The following is a 21,724-nucleotide window of genomic DNA, read 5'->3' on the forward strand; positions in this document are numbered from 1 at the left end:
TGTTCTTGAGATGAAAATACATTTAATATTTTTACTTTTCTGCTAATTTTATATACCATTAGAAATTATATATATTATATAGCATTATATATATATATACATTAAAATATTGATTACAAATGTTTGGGTTTAAAATCACATGAATATCTCAACGTTATTGTACAAAGAATACTGAAGTAAATTCAAAACTTAATACAACTCATAAAATTATTTTTTTGGAGCAAAGAGATGCCAGACAGTACAAATACTTTTTTTTTTAACTACTAAATTTTAAAAGAATTTAGAAGTCACTAGTCATTAATTTCAAACACAGATCAGGAACACAAACATGCTACACCAACTTTACCTTCCAAATACTTAAAGAACACATAGTACACATACTCTCTTCAGATTTTATTAATGTTGCTCCTGCTATTAAATTAAGTTTGTAAGTGACAGGTATTTGTTTCTTTTAAATGTTGTGACAAACTTTTGACATGCAAGTTTAGGGTAGCAAACAAACAAAAAAATAGTTGAGTAACAACATTTTAAGTTATTTGTTAACCAGAAATCACTCAGTGTATGATATGTATACATTAAAGATTTTGAAGTGAAACACAGGGTAACAAACTCAGCTCATCATTATGGTAGACAATAACTGAAGTAATTATGGTCACAGTCACCTAGTATATAACACTATGTTTAAAATTCTGCCTTTGTAAAACATACTTAACAAACTCACCTGATTGTTTTCTTTGACATATCATAATCTGTAATTCCATAATAAGAAACTGTTTCGTTGAATTCAGGATTTAGTGTCTTATGTACAGTTCTTGTCCTTAGTTTGTTAGCCTAAAACAAAAACTATGATAGTAACTTTTTTGAGTGTAAAATCACCAAAATAAAAGCACTTTTTTCACATAAAGAAATTGATTTTAGATTTGTAGCTTGTTTTAAAATGTAGGAAGTATTTTGCAAGTCCTGTGAGTAAATTGTACTTTTTTTTAAAGTGAAATATACTGAAACATGAAACTAACAACCAGCCTATGTTCAAATGAATAAATAATGAAGCATACCACTTACATTATGTCCACCTTTGAAGAAGAAAGGTCCATTTTTGTAAGCTCTCAAATTATAACATTTTTATTAATTTATATTAAGACTTCTTGAACCTATATGCTTTTCTAACATCAAGAACTTATAAAGTGTTGATTGGAAAATTATAAAAACATTAAAATATAAAAGGGCAAACATAAATTTGAGAACAAAGTTATTTTTTATTTATTTATGTTGCTCAACATTTGGTTTGTACAACTTCTTTACAAGCAACTTCTACTTAAATTGGTTGGTGCTCAATGAACCTAAAAACAACAATCTCATTACACTTGTGACTACAACAATTTCAATCTTCTTACAGTCATGGCTGTAACAATAACATCTTCTAACAGTCGTGACTGTAGTAATAACATCTTCTAACAGTCATGACTGTAACAGAGAAAGTCTTTTTAAAGTCATGACCTTAACAATAACAATTTTCTAATAGTCATTACTGTAATAATAAGAATCTTCTCACAGTCGTGACTGTAACAATAAGAATCTTCTTACAGTCATAACTATAACAATTAGAATCTTCTTACAGTCATGGCTGTAACAATAACAGTCATATTACAGTTTAAGTAGAAGGTCACTCGTGAAGAAGCTTTACAAATGAATCATCAATCAAAATAAAAACAACAACTTTGTTATTGAGTTTATGCGTGGTTTCTTTATAGCACAATAAACATAAAACTTCACTGGACTATTGATTACAATTTTCTTATATTTTAACACCAACATAAAATATATATATAAATAGCAATAATAAATTTAACAAATGTTATTAGTATTCAGAGTTTTCATATTATAACAAAATACAAGATTTCAGTTTTTATGTTGAAAAATACAGAAACAAGTAGAAATAAAAGGTTAGTCATAAGCACTTGGAAGTAACTAAAATACATATTTTTTCTTTCAATTGTCACTTAAGAGAAATTAATTTTGTTTATTAAAAGTGACTTATACCTCATCTGCTCATACCATTATAGTGATGTTCATTATTTATAAGCACAATTATAAGATAAATAATTCAATCACAGTTTGCTCCTATTGGTACAGCAGTATGTCTGCAGATTTACAATACTTGAAACTAGGTCGAAATATCCATGGCAAGCAGAATACAGGTAGCCTATTGTGTAGCTTTGTGATGAATTACAAACGAACAACCAATCAAAGTTAATATACAAACTTTCAAATAGTATTTACAAGCAGGTTGTCCATTGAGATATATAAAATATTCTGTCACGACCGTGATTAAAGTTCCTCTCCATGTTTCCTACACTATCATGACTTTCTAAAATCACAGTTCAGTAGCACTTGGTAGTATCTATGGTTTTTAATGGCTAGATCAATCCTAAAGTATGATCTTGTAAGTACCAAGCAAAACTTACTGTGTTACAGTTAGCAGTAAGTAATACTGATGTTGGTAGGGCACTAGGTAACACTACCCTTCTTATAAACAGTGTTATTGTTAGCAGTAAGTAATACTAATGTTGGTATAGCACTAGGTTACACTATTCTTGTTATCAATAGTGTTACTGTTAGCAGTAAGTAATACTGATGTTGGTACAGCACTATGTAACACTACCCTTGTTATTGATAGTGTTACTGTGAGTAGTAAGTAACATTTAACTTTTGCTATTGATAGATAAAATCGATACTGTTAGCACTAGATAATGCTAATTTTACCAGCATTAGATGAAATTGAAATTGTCTGTACTAGACAACACTGACCTTTCTTGCACCAGGTAAAAGATGGAGTTTTACATATGGATCAGAGAATCCATTGTAATCCATGGCTTTTAAACCCTGAAGAAATAAAGAAAAAACATAAAAAATATAGAAATGTTAAAGGAATAATTCTTAAGTCATTTCTATTAAGGAACACTATAATTAAAACTTACTTCTTAATTACTAATACATTTGACATTATATGCTATGTTTGAAGTCTGTTTCATTAAAATACAACTGCTCTTGATTCAATAAAGATTAACATAACCAGGACATACCTTTATATAGATGTTTCATTGAAAGTCAGTGTTTATGATCAGGAAAGTGTTCACAGTATTTTTGATATGAGAAATAACAAAATACCTAATGTAGGAAAAACAATCAGGACAATTTTTTCAATATTCTTCTTATATATGTCATGAAAGCAACTTGTGTAATTTTTTCCAGAAGATCCTTCTTCATTTTCTTGTGCACTGTTGCCTGGATGATAAGGACTTATTTTTTTGTACTGACATTTGTGTTTGTGGATTATCACCTGTTAGAAGATGTGGCATATTATTTACCATGGCAAAAGTGTAATTTGTCTCAAGTCTTTTTCTTTATGATGCTGATACCCCAAGTTGATCCTTTTTCCTTTGTTTTCCAATGTCATTAGGTACAAGAGATATCCCTATCTTGGAAAATCTACATCTCAAATCTAAACACATCTTTAGGATCCAAGTTTATGTATATGTTTCATCTGAAATGGCTAATACATAACTTTACCTAAAGTGACTAATCTTCAGTGGCATCACACTAATTAAAATATTCAACCCTGTATTAAATGATCTAAAATACTGAAGGACATACTACTTACTTACTTTGGCTCTGTGAATTGTACAATGAAGGGCCTGTTCTGATGGGTCATACACCAATGTGAATTCCAAGCTACCTAAATTAGCTGAAAAATAATATTCATAACATCAATACTAACCAAAGAATTCTATATTTTGTTTAGAATGTACAAACTGTCCTCAAAACTGTAAAAATAATAAATTATAATTGTGTGTGTGTAACATTATTATCACGCTACTTCATAGGTGACAGAGCAGTTTCAGGTTTTGAAGTTTCAGTTAAGTGCTACTAACCAACAGAAGAAAGTCATCAGAAACAGAAAGGTTCAATAGTCAAATTACAAGGCTTTACAAATTAGATAAAACATTTGATATTATGACATGAATTTTAATAGTATATGCATGTTTGAATAACCCAAAAAATGCGTGATTTGTGCCATTTTATAAATAACAAGCAGTTTTTACCTTTCATGGTACCCATGCTGTGAGTTGGCCACCTTTGTACAACTTAAACCATGCAAGTTACATTAGTATTTCATTTTATTCAAAGTAATGACTTTAGTTATTGCATCTTAAACTGGCTTATAAAAATATGATAAACAAGACAGAAGAGTATTCATGACAAAGACATGAGAATCTGTAGAATTCTTTAAAATGTATTTCCATAACTGATATAATAAATTACAAAATCAACAACAAAATATGCATATGGAAAAATGTGGGACTATCTTTTTGAACATATGCATAATATATAAGGTATATTTTAAGTATTAGCCAAAACTAATTACACATAAAAAATATAATAAACAAGAAATGAGACAAAGTCAGCTGTATTTTTGCAGTAAATGGAAAATCAAGCTTTAATAACAAGAGACTTAAAATGTTTCAAAAAATACACTTACTCACAGGTTGCAACTGCATCACTAACCGGTTGCATACTCATATGATGAAATATCTTCTGCAAGTCAGGCCAATTCTGGAACTAATTTAAAAGCCAGACACAAACATGCAAAGCAAAAAAAGTGCAAAAGCAGCATAAATCTTATCACCGATGATGCAAATATAACAAAAATAATGGGTGAAACAAAGCTATCTTCTTCAAATTTTTCTCAGGAGATCAAAAGCACCTGATGAATATAGCATAAAAGATGTAGCAAAGCAATGATACACATAGATAATTAGCTCAAAATCACTGAGCACTGTAGAATGCAAGTCCAAGGCTATTCATGTGTTTCTACAGACATGGGAAGTTTTAGTGGAGATCAACATATGTGAACTAAAACTAATAATTATTTTAAATAAATAATGCAGTTATGTCATGCAGAGGAAATTGATGTTTGAATCTTTCCTGACTTTTGTTTTATCCAAGTTTGTTTGAATATTACTTCATATCATTATGTATCAAAAATACATTACATACAATTAAGGAAATACATCATATCTACTGGAATGTGACATCTGTCTTTTTACTCCAAGGATGGTTAAATAAAACTTGTCCTTAAAGTTTTTTATTCCTTCTGAGTTTTCGATGAATTTTGCGAAGAAAGTTCAGCTTCTTAGGCTTACGTGTATCTTCTGGTGAGAGTCGCTCATCAAGAGAGACTTCCTCTGTTACTGAATCCTGGTCTCGAGAGTAGCTACTCTGAGTAGGTGAGTAGTGGATGTATGGACCAACACTGCTAACACTTCCAGTACTAACTGCCGATACCTGAGAATCCTGAAAAAAATCAATTCCATATTATAGACACTAAAAAACATATTAACTGTAATGTAAGGAAAGCAACTGATAAATTTTGAGAAAGAAAATCAAGGCAGTTTTTGAGCCTAAGGATGGACCTTGAACTAACCCTTAACATGAGAATATGACTGTCTTGTTTCTTAAATTTATTAAAAAATTTTGAAGAATTATTTCTTCTTATGAATATAACAGTGTAGCAGCACCAAACTGTTGTTCATTAGCTTACTGTAAATATAAAACATCAATACAAATAAGCTGTATCTCAGTTTTAAATGGAAGTCTAAGATCAAAAGGTTGTTTAATTAAGTGTGAACCACTTTTTTAGAATTTTTTTCTATTTATATATGTTAACTAGTCATATATTTGTTGAAAAGAAGATGAAATTCTCAATATCAAATTCACCAGATCTAAGATTAATTTTATACTAATTTGATATTGTTTTATGAGTTTAAAAAATACTTAAGACAAAATGTAGAGTATATTTAAATGTCTTTACAAGATATACTTTGTTAACAGACATTACAACACTAAATACTCAATGAATTTGATATAGCTTCTAGATAGATTTGATAACAAATTACTGAGGTTTCTGTTCTTACAAAGAAACTTAAATGCACACCTAAGTCACTGAAGCTCTCCTTAACCAGTACATGGTCATGTTGTACTGAGGTCTTAGTACTGACAAAGAAACACATACAAACAGTATTTGATCCCTTTGAATAATTATTAGATGATTCACACATGGAACACTGAACAACACATAATATAGGAATTGTCTTATAAAGATCTCTACTTGTACCTGTCTATTATAACTCTCAAACTGGGTATGAACATCATTTCTGTCTTCCTCTTCCTCCATCCCATACTGACTCCAGTCTCGAGCGTGTCTCCAGTGAGAAGGACTGTAAGGCATGCGATCTGTAGAATCACGGCTAACAGAACGATATGCATCATGGTCAAGAAACATTCGACTTGATTTGGCTGTAGCTCCTACAAGTTATTGGAGAAAAGTAATAACAAATGACCAAGACTCTGCTGTTTCAATGTTACAAAGTATGTTTGCTTGAACCAAAGGAAACAAAATTGTACTTGGACCATAAAGTTAAACAGTTTTCATGTAACTTTAAAATACTGGATTTTTGCAATATCATCAACAGAAGACAGCAATGTTTTCCTTATTCAGTGATTACAGTATCATCAGCAGAACAATGCAATGTTTTCCTTATCCAGTGATTACAATGTCATCAACAGAACAATGCAATACTTTTCTTATCTAGTTACTACAATTTCAACAATGGAACACTATATCCACTGGCTGCCATCAACACTGAAATTGTACTTTCAACAGGTACTTACTTACTCTCATACAAAGCTATCTTGACCATCCTTATGCCCTCAAGGCATTGCTAAAAAATGTTTTGCATTAAGTACACCAGTCTATATACCCCACCAATTTTGTACCACTATTAAACATGTACATAGCATGTGATTGCTTTCCACCAATAGTAATGGGTCATCTATACTGGCGTAATTAGCTCAATTCTGCTATTTCCACTCATTCCTCACTTTAAAAAATTGGCAGAATCTAAAAGAATGACACCAGAAGGGGGGAAGAAGGGTCGAAAATGTGTGAGAAGTGGTAATTACCTTTCAAAAATACATCTTAAGTGTAATAAAACGTTAACTTCAAATACAATCTTACTTTTACTCACACAAAGCTAAATTCCACATTGCAAAAGTGGAGGGGCTAGTGTATACATCAACACTGCAACCAAGCAGAAAGTGACCACCCAAAATGAACAGGCTTGCTGTGAGATGAACTGAAGCACATGTGGTGTACCACACTACTTTTGGAACAGGTATGCCCTTTACTGTCAAAGAAGGAAATGAACCTGATACAGGCAGAAAGAAGGATGTGTACAAGTGTGATTTGTTTCGAGATGTGCAATCCATACTAAAACAAAACACCTGATGCAGCTATGGGGACACCCAACCTCAATGGCACAGATGAGGTTCTACAACTTGTCATCAGCATTAGAAGGATGAGGGTCCATTAAAGAAAAATGAATATAGAATAACATAAATAATGTGGCTAGGGCATGCAAACCATGTTACATATGCACATGAATTACAACTATGAGTAAACCATGTTGAGAAACCTGAATTATGAAGAAGTTGACATGTGACCAAAGCCAGACAAGCTCCCAAAACCAATGTGGGAACAAGAAATACCACATATTAAGTTCACAATTATGGGGTCTTTTTGTTGCCTCAAGTCATCCACAACAATAGGGTAATATCTTTAACCAGCATTAAGAGCAGAAATCTTATCTACCCAACATCCTGCATCCAGAATTATGAGGAGGATATGGAATATTTGCTCAACTGTAGGAACAGTGTATGTATGTCCTGTTGCCAGGATTACAAAGCAAAGTCCTCCAAACTCAACTACAGGAGCAGGGAAGGAGTCACCAGCAACCAAAATTAACAAGAATGGAACTTCTGCTGCACACAACCATAGGAAAAGAGCAGTGTCATTCTGAAGCCAGTATTATGAAGAGGATTGCACATAGGCCAGTCTTGCTATAACTGAGAAGTGTCCACCTGAGAATAAGCATTATGAGAAATGGAAGAAGGGAAATCAACTTTGTGCTTTTCTTATTAGGTGGATATATGGAAATTTTAGAAGTCTACATAGGTGGAAGCCTCCATGGTCCACCACCCCAGCAAATGGAAAGGACTCCCTTGCTCCAATTGGAGAAAGGAGGAAAGTAAGAGTGGTGGGGAGTAAGGAGGAACATTACACTGGGAAAAGTGCAATGATTTATTTAATCAAGAAGTTGGCAGAAATCCCCTTCTGCTTTACTCATGAAAATCCATGAGAGACAGTCCACAATTGAGTAAAATGATGAAAGTTGGGAATCATATGTACATACCACTGGGCAAGCCACCAGTGGTCTTCTGGAACACCCTATCTCTACAGTGAACGTCATAGCACTACCAGTATATAATTCATGTTTAAAGCAAAGCACATCTAACCAGGTAATAACTGTCACAGAGTAGGATCCAATTAGAAGTGGTAAAAAAAGAATGTCTCTAAGAAGACAAAAATAAATAAAATAATGTACTTAGACTTACTCTAGTCAAAAGCAAATGGATGTATGTAAAATCCTCATGGCAAAGAGACAATATCCACCTGAGGAAGACATGGCCAGGTCATGCAGGTAATGAACAATAAAGGTATTAGAAGTAGTTTACATTCTGACCTGAATGATCTCCTCCAAAAAATAATTGAAGGTGAGAAACCACAGACATGGTGACATAAATTTATTGAGAAGAAATATGGAGACTGTGAACTTTTATTGGAAGTAAGAATTTTCTAGCATAACGAGTTGACAAATCATTAGTGTGATAGGGGATAAATCACAGGAAACAGATGTATTTCAGTGAGAAAGATTAAGGAACATGAAACTCATAGAGAAGCAGTACATGACACATAATAACATATGGAGCAAATTGGACAAAGAAGTCAAACTTGATCAGAATTGGAGTATAGGTGGGAGATGGAAGGTAAGGAAATGGGTGTGAAATCTAAACAGCACAGGCAGCATATGTTTAAAATTAGAAGAACTTGTCTGAATATAGGATGACATAAATGGAATGGTAGAGATTTCAGGAAACATTAATGGCTTAAATATCTGATTAATGATACCCTTAACCATGGATAAAAAGTAAATAGGTCTTGAGGGAGAGATCGTATATGGCACACATAGATAAAAGTTCAAAGGGAGGGTAGAAAATAGTATAAAGGACCACAATAAGATCCTAATCAAGCAATTCATAGAAACATCAAAGATGCATGACCAAAAAAGAAGTAGAAAAGGAGGGAAATGACAGGGGAGGCAAAATGTTAGGAAACTTGAAGAAATGAAAGGTATTTAACAAAGCTGCCAAACAGCTAAGATATAGTAAAAGTGGACAAACTTTTGTCAAACAACCAGGTGAAAAATTGGAAAATATAATAAATGGATGGGTGGGAAGGACAGAACTCATTTCAAAACGACCAAAGATGAAAAGTAGACCATCACCTCTGGTAAGTAGGTATGGATCTGAAAAGGAAAGATACAACACATGGAGTTAGTCCCTGGTCTGAGGCAATGGATGTTACAAAAGCCATATATGAAGAAGAAGGGTGGCAATGTCTAACTGAGGTTGACAGAGCAGTGACTGATACAGAGGTGAGAAGTAGGGGAGGTTGCACAAAAAAAGGTCAGAGTAGAGGAAACCATTCTTACACTGGCTATAAGGGAGCCATTAGGAAAACTAAACATGGATTGGTTTGGATTAGGGATAGAGCTCTTGGGAGGAGTTGAAAAGGAGGGTGAACATAGGTGTGATGGCTCCTACAATAATGACTGAATGCATCCACTCCCAAAGTTAGTAGGTGTGGAATGGGAGAACAAAAGAAAGAAGTTTGTTGTTCTAGCAGGTAGTGACATAATCAATGTGAAGAGTCCTCAGCTGAGAGCACACTCACAGATAAACCTGTGGATTGAGGGACCACTCTGTAGGGAGAATCTTGTTTGGGATCTGGAAAGAAATTCAAAGGAGATAGATCTTTGTCTTCTTGGGGACCATAAAGAGACAGGGGTAAAACCCCAGCTGTATAGGGCACATGGTCATAGACAACCACAGTTAGATGACCAAGAGATGTAGAATTCCATGGGAGTGGGAAAGAAATAGGAGAATAGGAAAGGAGTGGTAAAATCCGAACTGAAGGTAGGAACCTCTTAAAAGAACCTGTAGAACACAGATATTGTGAAATTGTACCACAAAGCATAAATGTGGAGCAATCTGGCCCTCCCAGTCTTGAAACTACTGTACCATCACCTATAACACTACTGTTGGCCATCCCAGGTGCAAGGATAAAAAGGATAGAATCAGGAGCACTGGGAGGAAAGCAAAGATCTGGATGATATAGGAAGAGAATGAGCAACTCATGGGAGGAAGAGGGAGGGGAAATGTGTGCAATCTAGCCACATCAATCATGGATTCCAAGGAATCAAGATGATTTCCAAATACAGTGTGTTGTAGGAAGGGAACCTAATGCAGATCATACAGGGATGAATGGGGAGATGCATTCATGTACGTAATGCATCTTGCCCAAACAAGTTTTGACAGTATATGAGCCAGATGTTATAGGAAAGGGCAGAGGTCAATAAGAGAGCCATAGCAGACCAAAAGAGGGACCTGTGTTTATTTGAAAAAAGTTAATGGGAGCAACAAAGGACATATGACAACAATTGGAGAGAAAACAGGTAACATAAGAGGGAAAATATAGAAAAGCAAAACATTGAGAATTGAGCTTGATTAAAATTAACAGTTGCTTTCAGATTCGAACCCCAAAGAGGAAGTGGAGAATCCAATTGTTGAGAATCCAAATATGGATCTGATGAGTGATGGTATGCCAAAATATGTTGGTCCAACAAGCAATGTCATCTTCAACAAAACAATGTCTTTATTATTCAGTTACTACAATTCAACAACAGAACAATGTTCTAGTTATTATACTGTTATTTTCAACAGAACAATGTTCTTATTATACTGTCATCTTCAACATAACAATGTCTTCCTTATCCAGTTACTACAGTTCAACAACAGAACAATGTTCTAGTTATTATACTGTTATTTTCAACACAACAATGTTCTCATTATTATACTGTCATCTTCAATATAACAATGTCTTCCTTATCCAATTACTACAATTCAACAACAATGTTCTAGTTATTATACTGTTAGAAAAAAACCAGTGTACTGTTTATTCTACAGTTCATTAAGTTTAATACATAATAATTCATCCCACTTCTTGTATCCACACATATAATGTCTTAAGTTCATAAAAAAATTTTCAAGCAATACTTACATTATTGCAAAAACCAACAATACAAAACTGCACATAAAATTGAAGATGAATTGAGTTACTAAGAACAGATTTATATTCAACTTTTATGATGTCAGTAAAATGTGTAGGTTCAAGAAACCTCAATATCAAACAATAAAAATCCTATAACCCTTAGAGTTTTTATTGTTTTGTATATTCAACTTTTTAGCCATATTTTGCCACGTAAACACAAACAATTTTACACTGATATATGTGCTACTCGTTATCCTCAGATCCTCCCAATAATACACTTAGTCAAATAATAAGCCACTATATTTTATAACATACAGTTTATTGAGAAAAATAGTACCTAACATTTTCAGTGACACATATTAACATTTTCATAATATAACAAAAAAAACAATGGTCAAGTATAACAGCTGTATTAACACAGTATTATTCTCACCACAGATTTATGAACATAACTACATTTTTCTCATTCCAATAGCATCATTTATTCTAGTATAACATGTTATTCCTTTACCATAGCTGTATTAACTCTGGAATAACAACTGCATTAACAACATGTTATTCCTTTCCTTAAACTGCATTAATACCCTATTATTCCCATACCAAAAGCTAGTGATTTCTTTACACAAATTACTAAAACTAAGTGATTACCAATTAATTTAAAACTAAGTGAAACCAAAGGAGACAGGATGGACCCTTTGAATAAATAAACTTAACAAAAAGGATAATAGGAAGAATAAATCATGTGAATAAACCTGAAAGGAAAATAAAGCTAATGGAGAGAATAATAATATCTGTATAAAACTAACAAATATTGTAAATTTCTCCTGAAAAATACATGCTGGTATGAAGAAAATTAGGAGAGACTGATTGAATACAGTCAGTATTGATTTTCTTTATACTAGCATGTATTTATTGTTTACATAGAATGTGTACATAGCCATTTTCTAACTAACTTTCGATATAGATTACACATTAATCTGAACCCCTGGCATGTGGTTTATATAGAATATTTGTATAGTTAAATATTCGGGTTTGCTGTTCATATGCTTTGTAATTATTCTACCTTCTGAATGTCCACTGTCAGAGCCATCTGGGTGACTTTCTTCTCCATAACGTTCTATTCCTAAAGGACGTACAGTAGCAATAGTGGAGCTGGGTATATCTGGAGGAGCTACAGTAACAGATGCTTTCCCACTCTGTCCAGAGTCACTTCCATCTGCTACATAAGGCAAAATGCAAATGTTTAATAATTCCATATGATACTCCTCTCAAATCTATATTAAATCAGTTTAAAATAAAATAGGAACTATACCTCAAGAAACTTCCACCTACCAAGAAGCTGCAAATGTTTCGAAGAATATATTTAGTTAGTTACAATTAATTAAACAACTTAACAACTCCATATCCCAAATTACTCAAAGACTAGAAGTCTGAAAAACAAAAGTAACAGATTTACTGTTTCTTTATTTCTTTTAATTTTGGAAAAAACTACAAGAGGGCTATCTACACTAGCCATCCCTAATTTAGCAGTGTAAGACTGGAGGGAAGGCAGATAATAATCATCACCCATTGCCAACCCTTGGGCTACTTTTTTACCAATGAATAGTGGGATTTACCATCTCATTATAATGCCCCTATGGCTTAAATGGTGAGCATGTTTGGTGCAATGGGGATTCAAAACTGTGACCCTCAAGTAAGAGCCGAGCTCCCTAATCACCTGGGCATGCCAGGCCCCAACAGATTTAATTCATGCAAGTTACTGACACTAGAAGAGAAGTATTGGTATGTAAACTTTTGTGGCAAATAGGCTGAAGAACACCAAAAGGCAAACTATTCCATAAGCTGACCTCTCTATTAACAAAAGTAAGTGCCAAAAGTATCTGTCATATAATTATTAATAAGGACTACTGAGCAGAAGTAAAAGAATGAATGTTCTAACTACATTAGGTACCAGAAAATGTAGTTATTATTGCAACTGATCTAGCTACCTCATATATCATATAGTGAGTATGTTCTAAATAAACTAGGTATGAGAAAGTACCTTCCACTGCATCTATTCTAACTACATTAAGTACCAGAAAGTATTTTTCATACTGTTTTTCTTCTAAGTACAATATTCTAGTATTTATGTAGCATTTGTATTGTGTCAATTCTAATTGTATTGAGAACTGGAAAGTACTATTCATATTGAACTTATTCTAACTTCATTAAGTGCCAGGAAAGTGTTTCTCATAGTGTGAATGTTCTACTTACATTAATTACCAAAAGTGTCTTTCATACTATGTCTATTCTGGCTACATTAGAATCAGGAAGTGCCACTCATATTGTGTCTATTCTAACTACATTAAGTACCAAAAAGTGTCTCTCATACTGTAACTGTTATAATTACATTACATACCAAGAAGTGCCTTTCATATTGTATTTGTTCTAACAAAATTATGTACTAAAAAGTAACATTCATGCTGTGTCTGTAATAACTACATTAAGTACCAGAAAGTGTCTTTCATATTTTGAGTGTTCTGACTACATTAAATACTAGAAAGTGTTTCTGGTACTGTGTCTATTCCAGGTACATTAATTTCCATAAGTATCTTTCATGCCGCTTATGTTCTAACTATATCATGTAGTGTCTCATATGGCAAATGTTCTAAACTACAGTAATTGCCAGAACTTTGTCTGCCCTAACTAGATTAATTATCATAAAGTGTCTTTCATATTGTGTCTATTCTAGATACATTAAGAAAAAGCAAATGGAATTCAGACTGTGTGTATTCTGACTACAATAAGTGCCTGAATGTGTCTCCCACATTATATTAATTTTAAATAAAGTCTTTCATACAGTGTCCATTTTAACTAAATTAAATGCCAAGAAGTGTCTCTCATATTGTGTACATTCTAATTGCACTAAGCACCACAAAGTGTCTCTCAAATTGTTACTGTTCTAAATCTAACTATATTAATTATCAAAAGTGTCTCCCACATGGTGTCTATTCTAGTTACATTAAAAACATGAGCTTCTTGAGTCTCTTGTAATTTGAGTTCTGATTAAATTAAGTACCACAAAATGTCTTTTATATTGTGTTTGTTCTAGCTGCATAGGTAGTAGAACATGATTTTTACATACTTTGTGTATTTTAGCTACATTAGGTATTTGATATTGTGAATATGTGAGATAAGTAATTTAAAGATGAGAACATATAAGACTTACTCGAGTCAGGAACCGCATTATAGATAATTGGTCTTCTGATTGCTCGACTAACTTTTACTTCATCATCAGAGCTGTCTGTGGATTCTCGTTCACTGCTATCCAACCCAACTAAAGCAAATAATTATTTTTATCCCTTTAGGTACCTAAACAATCAACTGAATATCACTTGTAACAAAAAACTATAAATGCACGAACTTGAAACATTCTACGGATTGTACAACTTAAATCTAATGTTCACTTTCTTCAAACTAACACTTGTAGTTTTAAATACTAAACAACAGCCATTTATGAAGAGCTAACAAGAAGAATTATTGAATAATACGTTTATTTGTTTATGACATAATTTTTAATCATTTATCCTTCGAATGCAAACATTCAGATACAAGATAAAACAATAAAAAACTAGTCAACAAATTGAGCAAATGTGTTAGGACATAGTCAAAAATTAGATTTCAGACTACTTTCCAAGAACAATGGAAGCTAAATCACAAGTGAAACATTAAAATTTTATTAATCTCTACATTTAGTACAACAAAAGCTCAGTGGAAGTGCTTCAATTCAGCAAACAGTTAATATTTTGTGTGTCCCCCTTTTGCTTTAATAACTGCAGACAGTCTTTCATGTATTGTTACAACATATTTAAATCAAAAGTGTATTTTTGTATTTTACTCCAGATGTCTCTTATATGCTCCCATAAAGTTTATTTGGAAGTACATTTTGAATTATCAAGTTTTTGACCTGTCAAATCCCAGATCTGCTCAACCGGGTTGACATTGGGGCTCTGTTGTGACCATTGCATCATTTGAATGACTCCAACAGCTTAGTAATTTCTGTATAGGTTGGATGAATGAATGGAATAATTAAATTCTTGGTATAATCCTTTACCAATAATAAACAAGCCATTGGGTATATCATAATGGATCATTATATGATGGTACTTGAACTGGTCCATTACTCCACCTATTTTGCAAATATCTCCTGTTGCCTCAGCAGAAAAACTCTCCCAAACCATCACACTGCCTCTTCCTGTACTTTATTTATGGTAGGTGTTGATGACCTTTATGAAGAGTATGCAGTCTAAAATTGATGATGACCTTGAAGAAAAGTATCTAGTATAGAACTGATGATGACCTTGAAGAAAATTATCTAGTATAGAACTGATGATGACCTTGAAAAAAAGTATCTAGTATAGAACTGATGATGACCTTGAAAAAGAGTATCTAGTACAGAACTGATGGTGACCTTGAAGAAGAGTATCTAATATAGAACTGACAATGACCTTGATGAAGAGTATTTAGACTAGAACTGATGATGACCTTGAGTAACAGTATGTAGTTTAGAATCACCTCTGTCTTGAGATATTAAATAATTCATTACAAATAACTAAGAATCAATGAATGCTTTTCTATTTCAAGACATTTTGAGCACTAGTCAGGTTGGATATTCAGGCCCCATCAGTGAAAGTGGGTTTTCTTAGGGTACTTACATCCCCTCCACGTGCATAACTAATTCTCAGGCAATGAATTCATTGAGCCCAGCCCAGGCACAAGAAATATATTCTCACCTCCCTAAATGAACATAAACCAAATATTGGCTGTTTATAATAATGATAAGAGAAATCCAATCATGATTCAATCTTTCAAATGAAAGGCTTTTCTGACGTTTCTGATGTGGCATCTTCCATATTCAAGAGATTTCAAAATTTTTCAATTTAATTTTGTTGAGCACACAGGTAAACATCAAATCTTAAAACCACAAGCAGTGCAAAGAAACTAATATGATCTCTAAACACACCTAGATTAGATAACAAGAGTTTTATCTGAAGTTTCTAAAGACCTGCAATAAAATGAAATAAAAATTTTGGAATTTATCAATGAAATGCATGGCTATTTTAACTAGTAATAAATTGTGATGGTTTGTATAGCTACTTTAACTAGTAATAAACTGTGATAGTTTGTAAAGCTATTTTAACTAGAAATAAATTGTGATGGTTTGTATAGCTACTTTAACTATTAATAAACTGTAATGGTTTGTATAGCTACTTTAACTAGTAATAAATTGTGGGGCTTGTATAGCAAATTTAACTAGTAACAAATTGTGATGGTTTATATAGCTATTTTACCTAGCAATAAATTGTGATGGTTTGTATAGCTACTTTGACTAGTAAGAAATTGTGGTGGCTTGTATAGCAATGTTAACTAGTAACAAATTGTGATGGTTTATATAGCTATTTTAACTAGTAATAAATTGTGATGGTTTGTAAAGCTATTTTAACTAGAAATAAATTGTGAAGGTTTGTACAAATACTTTAACTAGTAATAAATTGTGATGGTTTGTATAGCTACTTTAACTAGAAATAAATTGTGATGGTTTGTATAGCTACCTTAGCTAGTAATAAACTGTGATAGTTTGTAAAGCTATTTTAACTAGAAATAAATTGTGATGGTTTGTACAGATACTTTAACTAATAATAAATTGTGATGGTTTGTATAGCTATTTTAACTAGTAATAAATTGTGATGGTTTGTATAGCTAATTTAACTACTAATAAATTGTAATGGTTTGTATTGTTATTTTAACTAGTAGTAAATTGTGATGGTTTGTATAGCTATTTTAACTAGTAATAAACTGTGATAGCTTGTATTACTACTTTAACAAGTAATAAATTGTGGTGGTTTGTATAGGTATTTTAGTAATAAATTGTGATGGTTTGTATAGCTACTTTAATTAGTAATAAATTGTTATTGTTTGTACAGCTACTTTAACTAGTAATAAACTGTGATAACTTGCTGTCCATTCTACAAAGTTTCATCATGTATACTCTGCATAAACAATCTATTAAAAAATAAACTGTGATGGTTTGTTTCTGAACTGATTGTGGGGAGATACAGATCCTTATATCACAGAAAGAAAAGAAAGCAGAGCTCCTGATAAAAACTTTTAGGCTTGTACGCTATTATTCCACTTTGGATAGTTAGTTACCTCTCACCGAGACCAATAAATAAGGTGATGAAATAGCTTCCAGTGAGCATTCCTTCCTTTCTCTTTTCTGAGTCCCATCTGTTGTAGTCGGTACACTTTTTTTTAATGTGTATACAATAAAGTTTGGAGCTCATCTTTATCATGGGACCAACTGATAATACCATTTAGGTTCCAATAAGTACACTCACCCTTTCCCTTTTATTAGTATTTTATGTTGAGATCAATATATGCTTCCTGTGAAATGTTAAAACTCACCTTTGCCACGGGACCAGCTAATAAGACCACGCCCACCAGAAGCTGTTCCCACTACACCTTTTCCACCACTATATTTGTTATAATCAGGTTTTTTCTCTGGCAGCGTGTACTTAGGCAGACTCTTAAAGAACCATGCTCCTGATTTCTTCCACATCTGGCACATATACAAAATATACAACTTGTAATCATATGGGATTTTGAATAAGTTCAGAACAACCTGTAGAGGACTAAATTATACAGCTGCTAGAATCAAGGTCAAACAAAAAAAACTATTCAACTTTAACAACTACAGATATCCCAAAAAAAACTTTCAAACAGTTGTAATATAAAGTTTTATAATATATGATAACTGAAATTCAATGTCCTCTAACCAGGGAGCTTTAGTATAACTAAACATTCATAGTCAAACTAAATGAGTGATTATAATATATAATATATGAGAACTGAAATTCAATGTCCTAATCAGGGAGCTTTAGTATAACTAAACATTCATAGTCAAACTAAATGGCAGAAAGAATAATAAATGAGTGATAAACAAAAACCACAATAAAATAAAAGTATAATGTGTTATCTCACAAAGTATTCAGAACAATATCTATTCTTCATTTTTATTTATACTTTATTCATTAAGTTTTTATCCAACATACAATTTATGAAATTTAAAAATAACAAATACAAATGATTTCCACCCTCAATAGATCTCTCTTCCAGTTTATTACTAATCTGTGTTATTAAAAACTTTAGCAAGATGAATTTTCTTATACCACAGAAACCTCAGAACAAGGCACACTAGACTAGAGGTTAATGAATAGAAGTACTTTTCTTGTACTCACAAGGGAATAATTCCATGTGTTTGTCACTGATAAGGAATGAGTTAACTCTATAAGTATCTTGTACAGAAAGAAGAATAATTATTTTACCTAAGCATGGACAAGAACAGCTTCAAGTATATGCTGAAAACTAACCCTCTGTAATTATACATGGAACATATACAACTCCAGGTTTTCTATGACTGGACTAAAGATGTAAAATAGCTTTGGGTTTTCTGTAACTAGATACAGAAAGTAATACAAATTTACATTCACCGTTTGCTCTCAGTAAGATAATTTCAGGTATTCTATTAATAGTCACAGTATAAAATTGCTCTAGGTTTCATTCTAACAGACACAACAGTCCAAGGTTTCCATTAACAAACACAAAGTAATATAACTCAGGTTTTCTGTTGGCAGTGTAATATATTTAATTGTTTTCTGTTAAGATACAAAGTAAAAGAAAATGCAGGATTTATGTTTCTGAATGAGTAAAACAACCCTTAGTTTTCTGTTAACAGGCACACTAAAAAAAACTTCAGTTGTTTCTGATTGTAAGGTGTCTAAACATACTGACTGATGAACATAACAAAGTAGTTTCTAATTGTAAGGTGTCATAACATACTGAATGATGAACATAACAACATAGTTTCTAATTGTGTCTCAATGAACTATGTAATAAACATAACATGGTACTTTCTGATTATAAGGTGTTTCAACAAATATAATGATGAATATATCATAGCAGTTATTGAATGGAGGTGTTTCAACACAGTTATTGATTAATATAACACAGTATTTCCTAATTGTAAGGTGTTTCAACACATTTATTGATGAACATAACAGTAATTTCTAATTGTAAGGTGTTTCAACACACTGACAAATGAAGCACAGTAGTTTCTAATTGTAATGTGTCTCAACAAACTAACTGATGAACATAGCATAGTATTTTTTTAGTGAAAGGTGTTTCAACATCCTTAATGATGAATATAACACAACAATTTCTAATTGTAAGGTGTATTAACCCACTGCTGAACATAACATAGTTATAGTTTATAATGTTTAAGGTGTCTCCACAAATTTAATGATGAACATAGCATAGTAATTTCTGGTCATGAGGTGTTTCAACACCCTTAATGATGAATGTTACACAGTCATTTCTGATTATAAGGTGTTTCAACATTCCTGATGGTATCAAAACATAAACATAACATTTTTCTGAGAGATACAGTTCTTGGCATTTTCTGCTTTTTTAATATTAAAGTCAAACTTAGTGGTTAGGAAAGAATAGAAATATTGTTCCAATGAAAACCACAGATCCTATTCTAGTCAAATCTAAACATCATTGTATTAAATTTCATAGTACAAAACACTAATTTTTTTAAACTCTAAATCATACCTCTCTTGTTTCTGCACAAATCTTACAAAGCCATTGTTGCCCTTTATGAGAAGAAGCAAAATCCACTCCACATTTAGTACAGACAGCCTACAATGGTGACAAACTTGAATCCATTACTTAAATGCTACAGAGCTCTCTTGAGTGAAAGAACCTTTTTAAAGTTAATAAAGTTTATTACTTTGAAAACTATCACAAATATCTTCAAATACATCTAGTTTCAGCATTGGCAGTTTGACTGTAGTTCATTTAGGTTAATTAATTTCATTAAGTTTCAGAAAAATGTAGTTAAAAATATTTCTACATATGAAGTTACCAACATTGTACAAATGAGTATTTTTTTCAAAAGAAACAACATCTGTTATAAAAACAAAGGATTTTAAAAAATTAGTGTTGTCAAATACAGAGTTTGAATTGTGTAAAAAAAACTAACTTTTTTTTATTAAATACAAACTAGATAAAGCATGAGTTTAGCTTCAAACCATGCATCAATGCAAAACTTACACTATTTGCATATACAAACAATATAACATAACATTTTAGGACAACATAGTACCTATTGATCCATCTTAGTTGTTCCATCCTCTAAACTAAATTAAAACTATTAATAAGTAAATTTTAAAAATATCTTAAAGCCACCCTTATCACTCATATACTTATCAATATTTCTTTTAAACTCGCTTAAATTTACTGCTTCTACAACATCTGAAGGTAATCTATTCGAAAGACCAACCACCCTGTTAGAAAACATTAAAGTGTTAGCCGAAGATAACTCCTACCCTGCCAAAGCTTATATACTATACTTTAAGCTGACAGAAATTAACACAATAATATTGTTTAAGATGTACGGTAAGCTATTTCACAACACTTTAAACCAAAATGTGTTAAAATAATAATGCTGTTTAGGAAGGACATTTGGCCATTTCACTAAACTTTAAGCTGATAAAAGAATGCTGTTTAGGAAGTTCAGTTAGCTGTTTCACTAGACATTAAGCTGACAGGAATTTAACAGAATAATGCTGTTTAAGACGTACGGCTATTTCTTTCATTACACTTTAAGCTGACAGAAGATTAACTGAACAATGCTGTTTAAGAAATATTATTAGCCATGTCATAACATTTTATGCTCACAGAAATCAACAGAATAATACTGTTTAAGAATTGTGTTTCACTACATACCAAACTGACAGGTGTTCGACATAATAATACTGTTTAAGATGTATGTTTAGGTGTTTCACTATAATTTAAGCTGATAGAAGTTAATAGAATAATGCTGTTTAAAATATACAGTTAATGATTCACAACACTTTAAGCTCACAGGACAATGTTCTGTTTAAGAAATACAGTTATTTGTTTCAATACATTCAAATTGACAGAAAGTTAACAAAATAACACTGTTTAAGAAGTGTGGTTAACCATTTCACTCTATTTCATCCTCACAAAACAATGTTATTTTGAAAGTACAGTTAGCTGTTTCAGTACATTTTATGCTGACAGAAGGATAACAGAATAATACTGTTCAAGAATTATGGTTAGCTGTTTCACAACACTTTAAGCTGACAGAAGCTTAACAGAACAATACTGTTTATGAAGTACACTTAGCCATTTCATTACACTTTAAGTTCACAGAAGTTAACAGAACAGTGCTACTTAAAAATTGTTGCTGTTTCACTACACATTAAGCTTACAAAATAATGCTGTTTAGGAAGTATGGTTAGTTGTTTCCCAATTTTTTAAGCTGATAGAATGTTAACAGAACAATGCTGTTTAATAAGTAAAATAAGG

General features: G+C 32.1%; 1 protein-coding gene across 14 annotated transcripts in view; it reads right to left on the bottom strand.

Moving 5' to 3' along the window:
- The window catches only part of Rph (Rabphilin), a 79,155-nt gene that overhangs the window by 14,522 nt on the left and 42,909 nt on the right, over positions 1 to 21,724 (bottom strand). For all 14 annotated transcript variants that reach the window (XM_076511132.1, XM_076511133.1, XM_076511134.1 and 11 more), the window contains 9 exons: positions 19,943 to 20,029; positions 17,735 to 17,888; positions 14,499 to 14,606; positions 12,354 to 12,509; positions 6,176 to 6,366; positions 5,205 to 5,355; positions 3,666 to 3,745; positions 2,809 to 2,883; positions 722 to 831 (listed from right to left, as the gene is read on the bottom strand). In XM_076511132.1, coding sequence (XP_076367247.1) covers positions 722 to 831; positions 2,809 to 2,883; positions 3,666 to 3,745; positions 5,205 to 5,355; positions 6,176 to 6,366; positions 12,354 to 12,509; positions 14,499 to 14,606; positions 17,735 to 17,888; positions 19,943 to 20,029 — 1,112 coding nt within the window. The remainder of the gene's footprint in view (positions 1 to 721; positions 832 to 2,808; positions 2,884 to 3,665; positions 3,746 to 5,204; positions 5,356 to 6,175; positions 6,367 to 12,353; positions 12,510 to 14,498; positions 14,607 to 17,734; positions 17,889 to 19,942; positions 20,030 to 21,724) is intronic.

This window comes from Tachypleus tridentatus, chromosome 7, assembly GCF_004210375.1.
Source record: "Tachypleus tridentatus isolate NWPU-2018 chromosome 7, ASM421037v1, whole genome shotgun sequence".
NCBI lineage: Eukaryota > Metazoa > Arthropoda > Merostomata > Xiphosura > Limulidae > Tachypleus > Tachypleus tridentatus.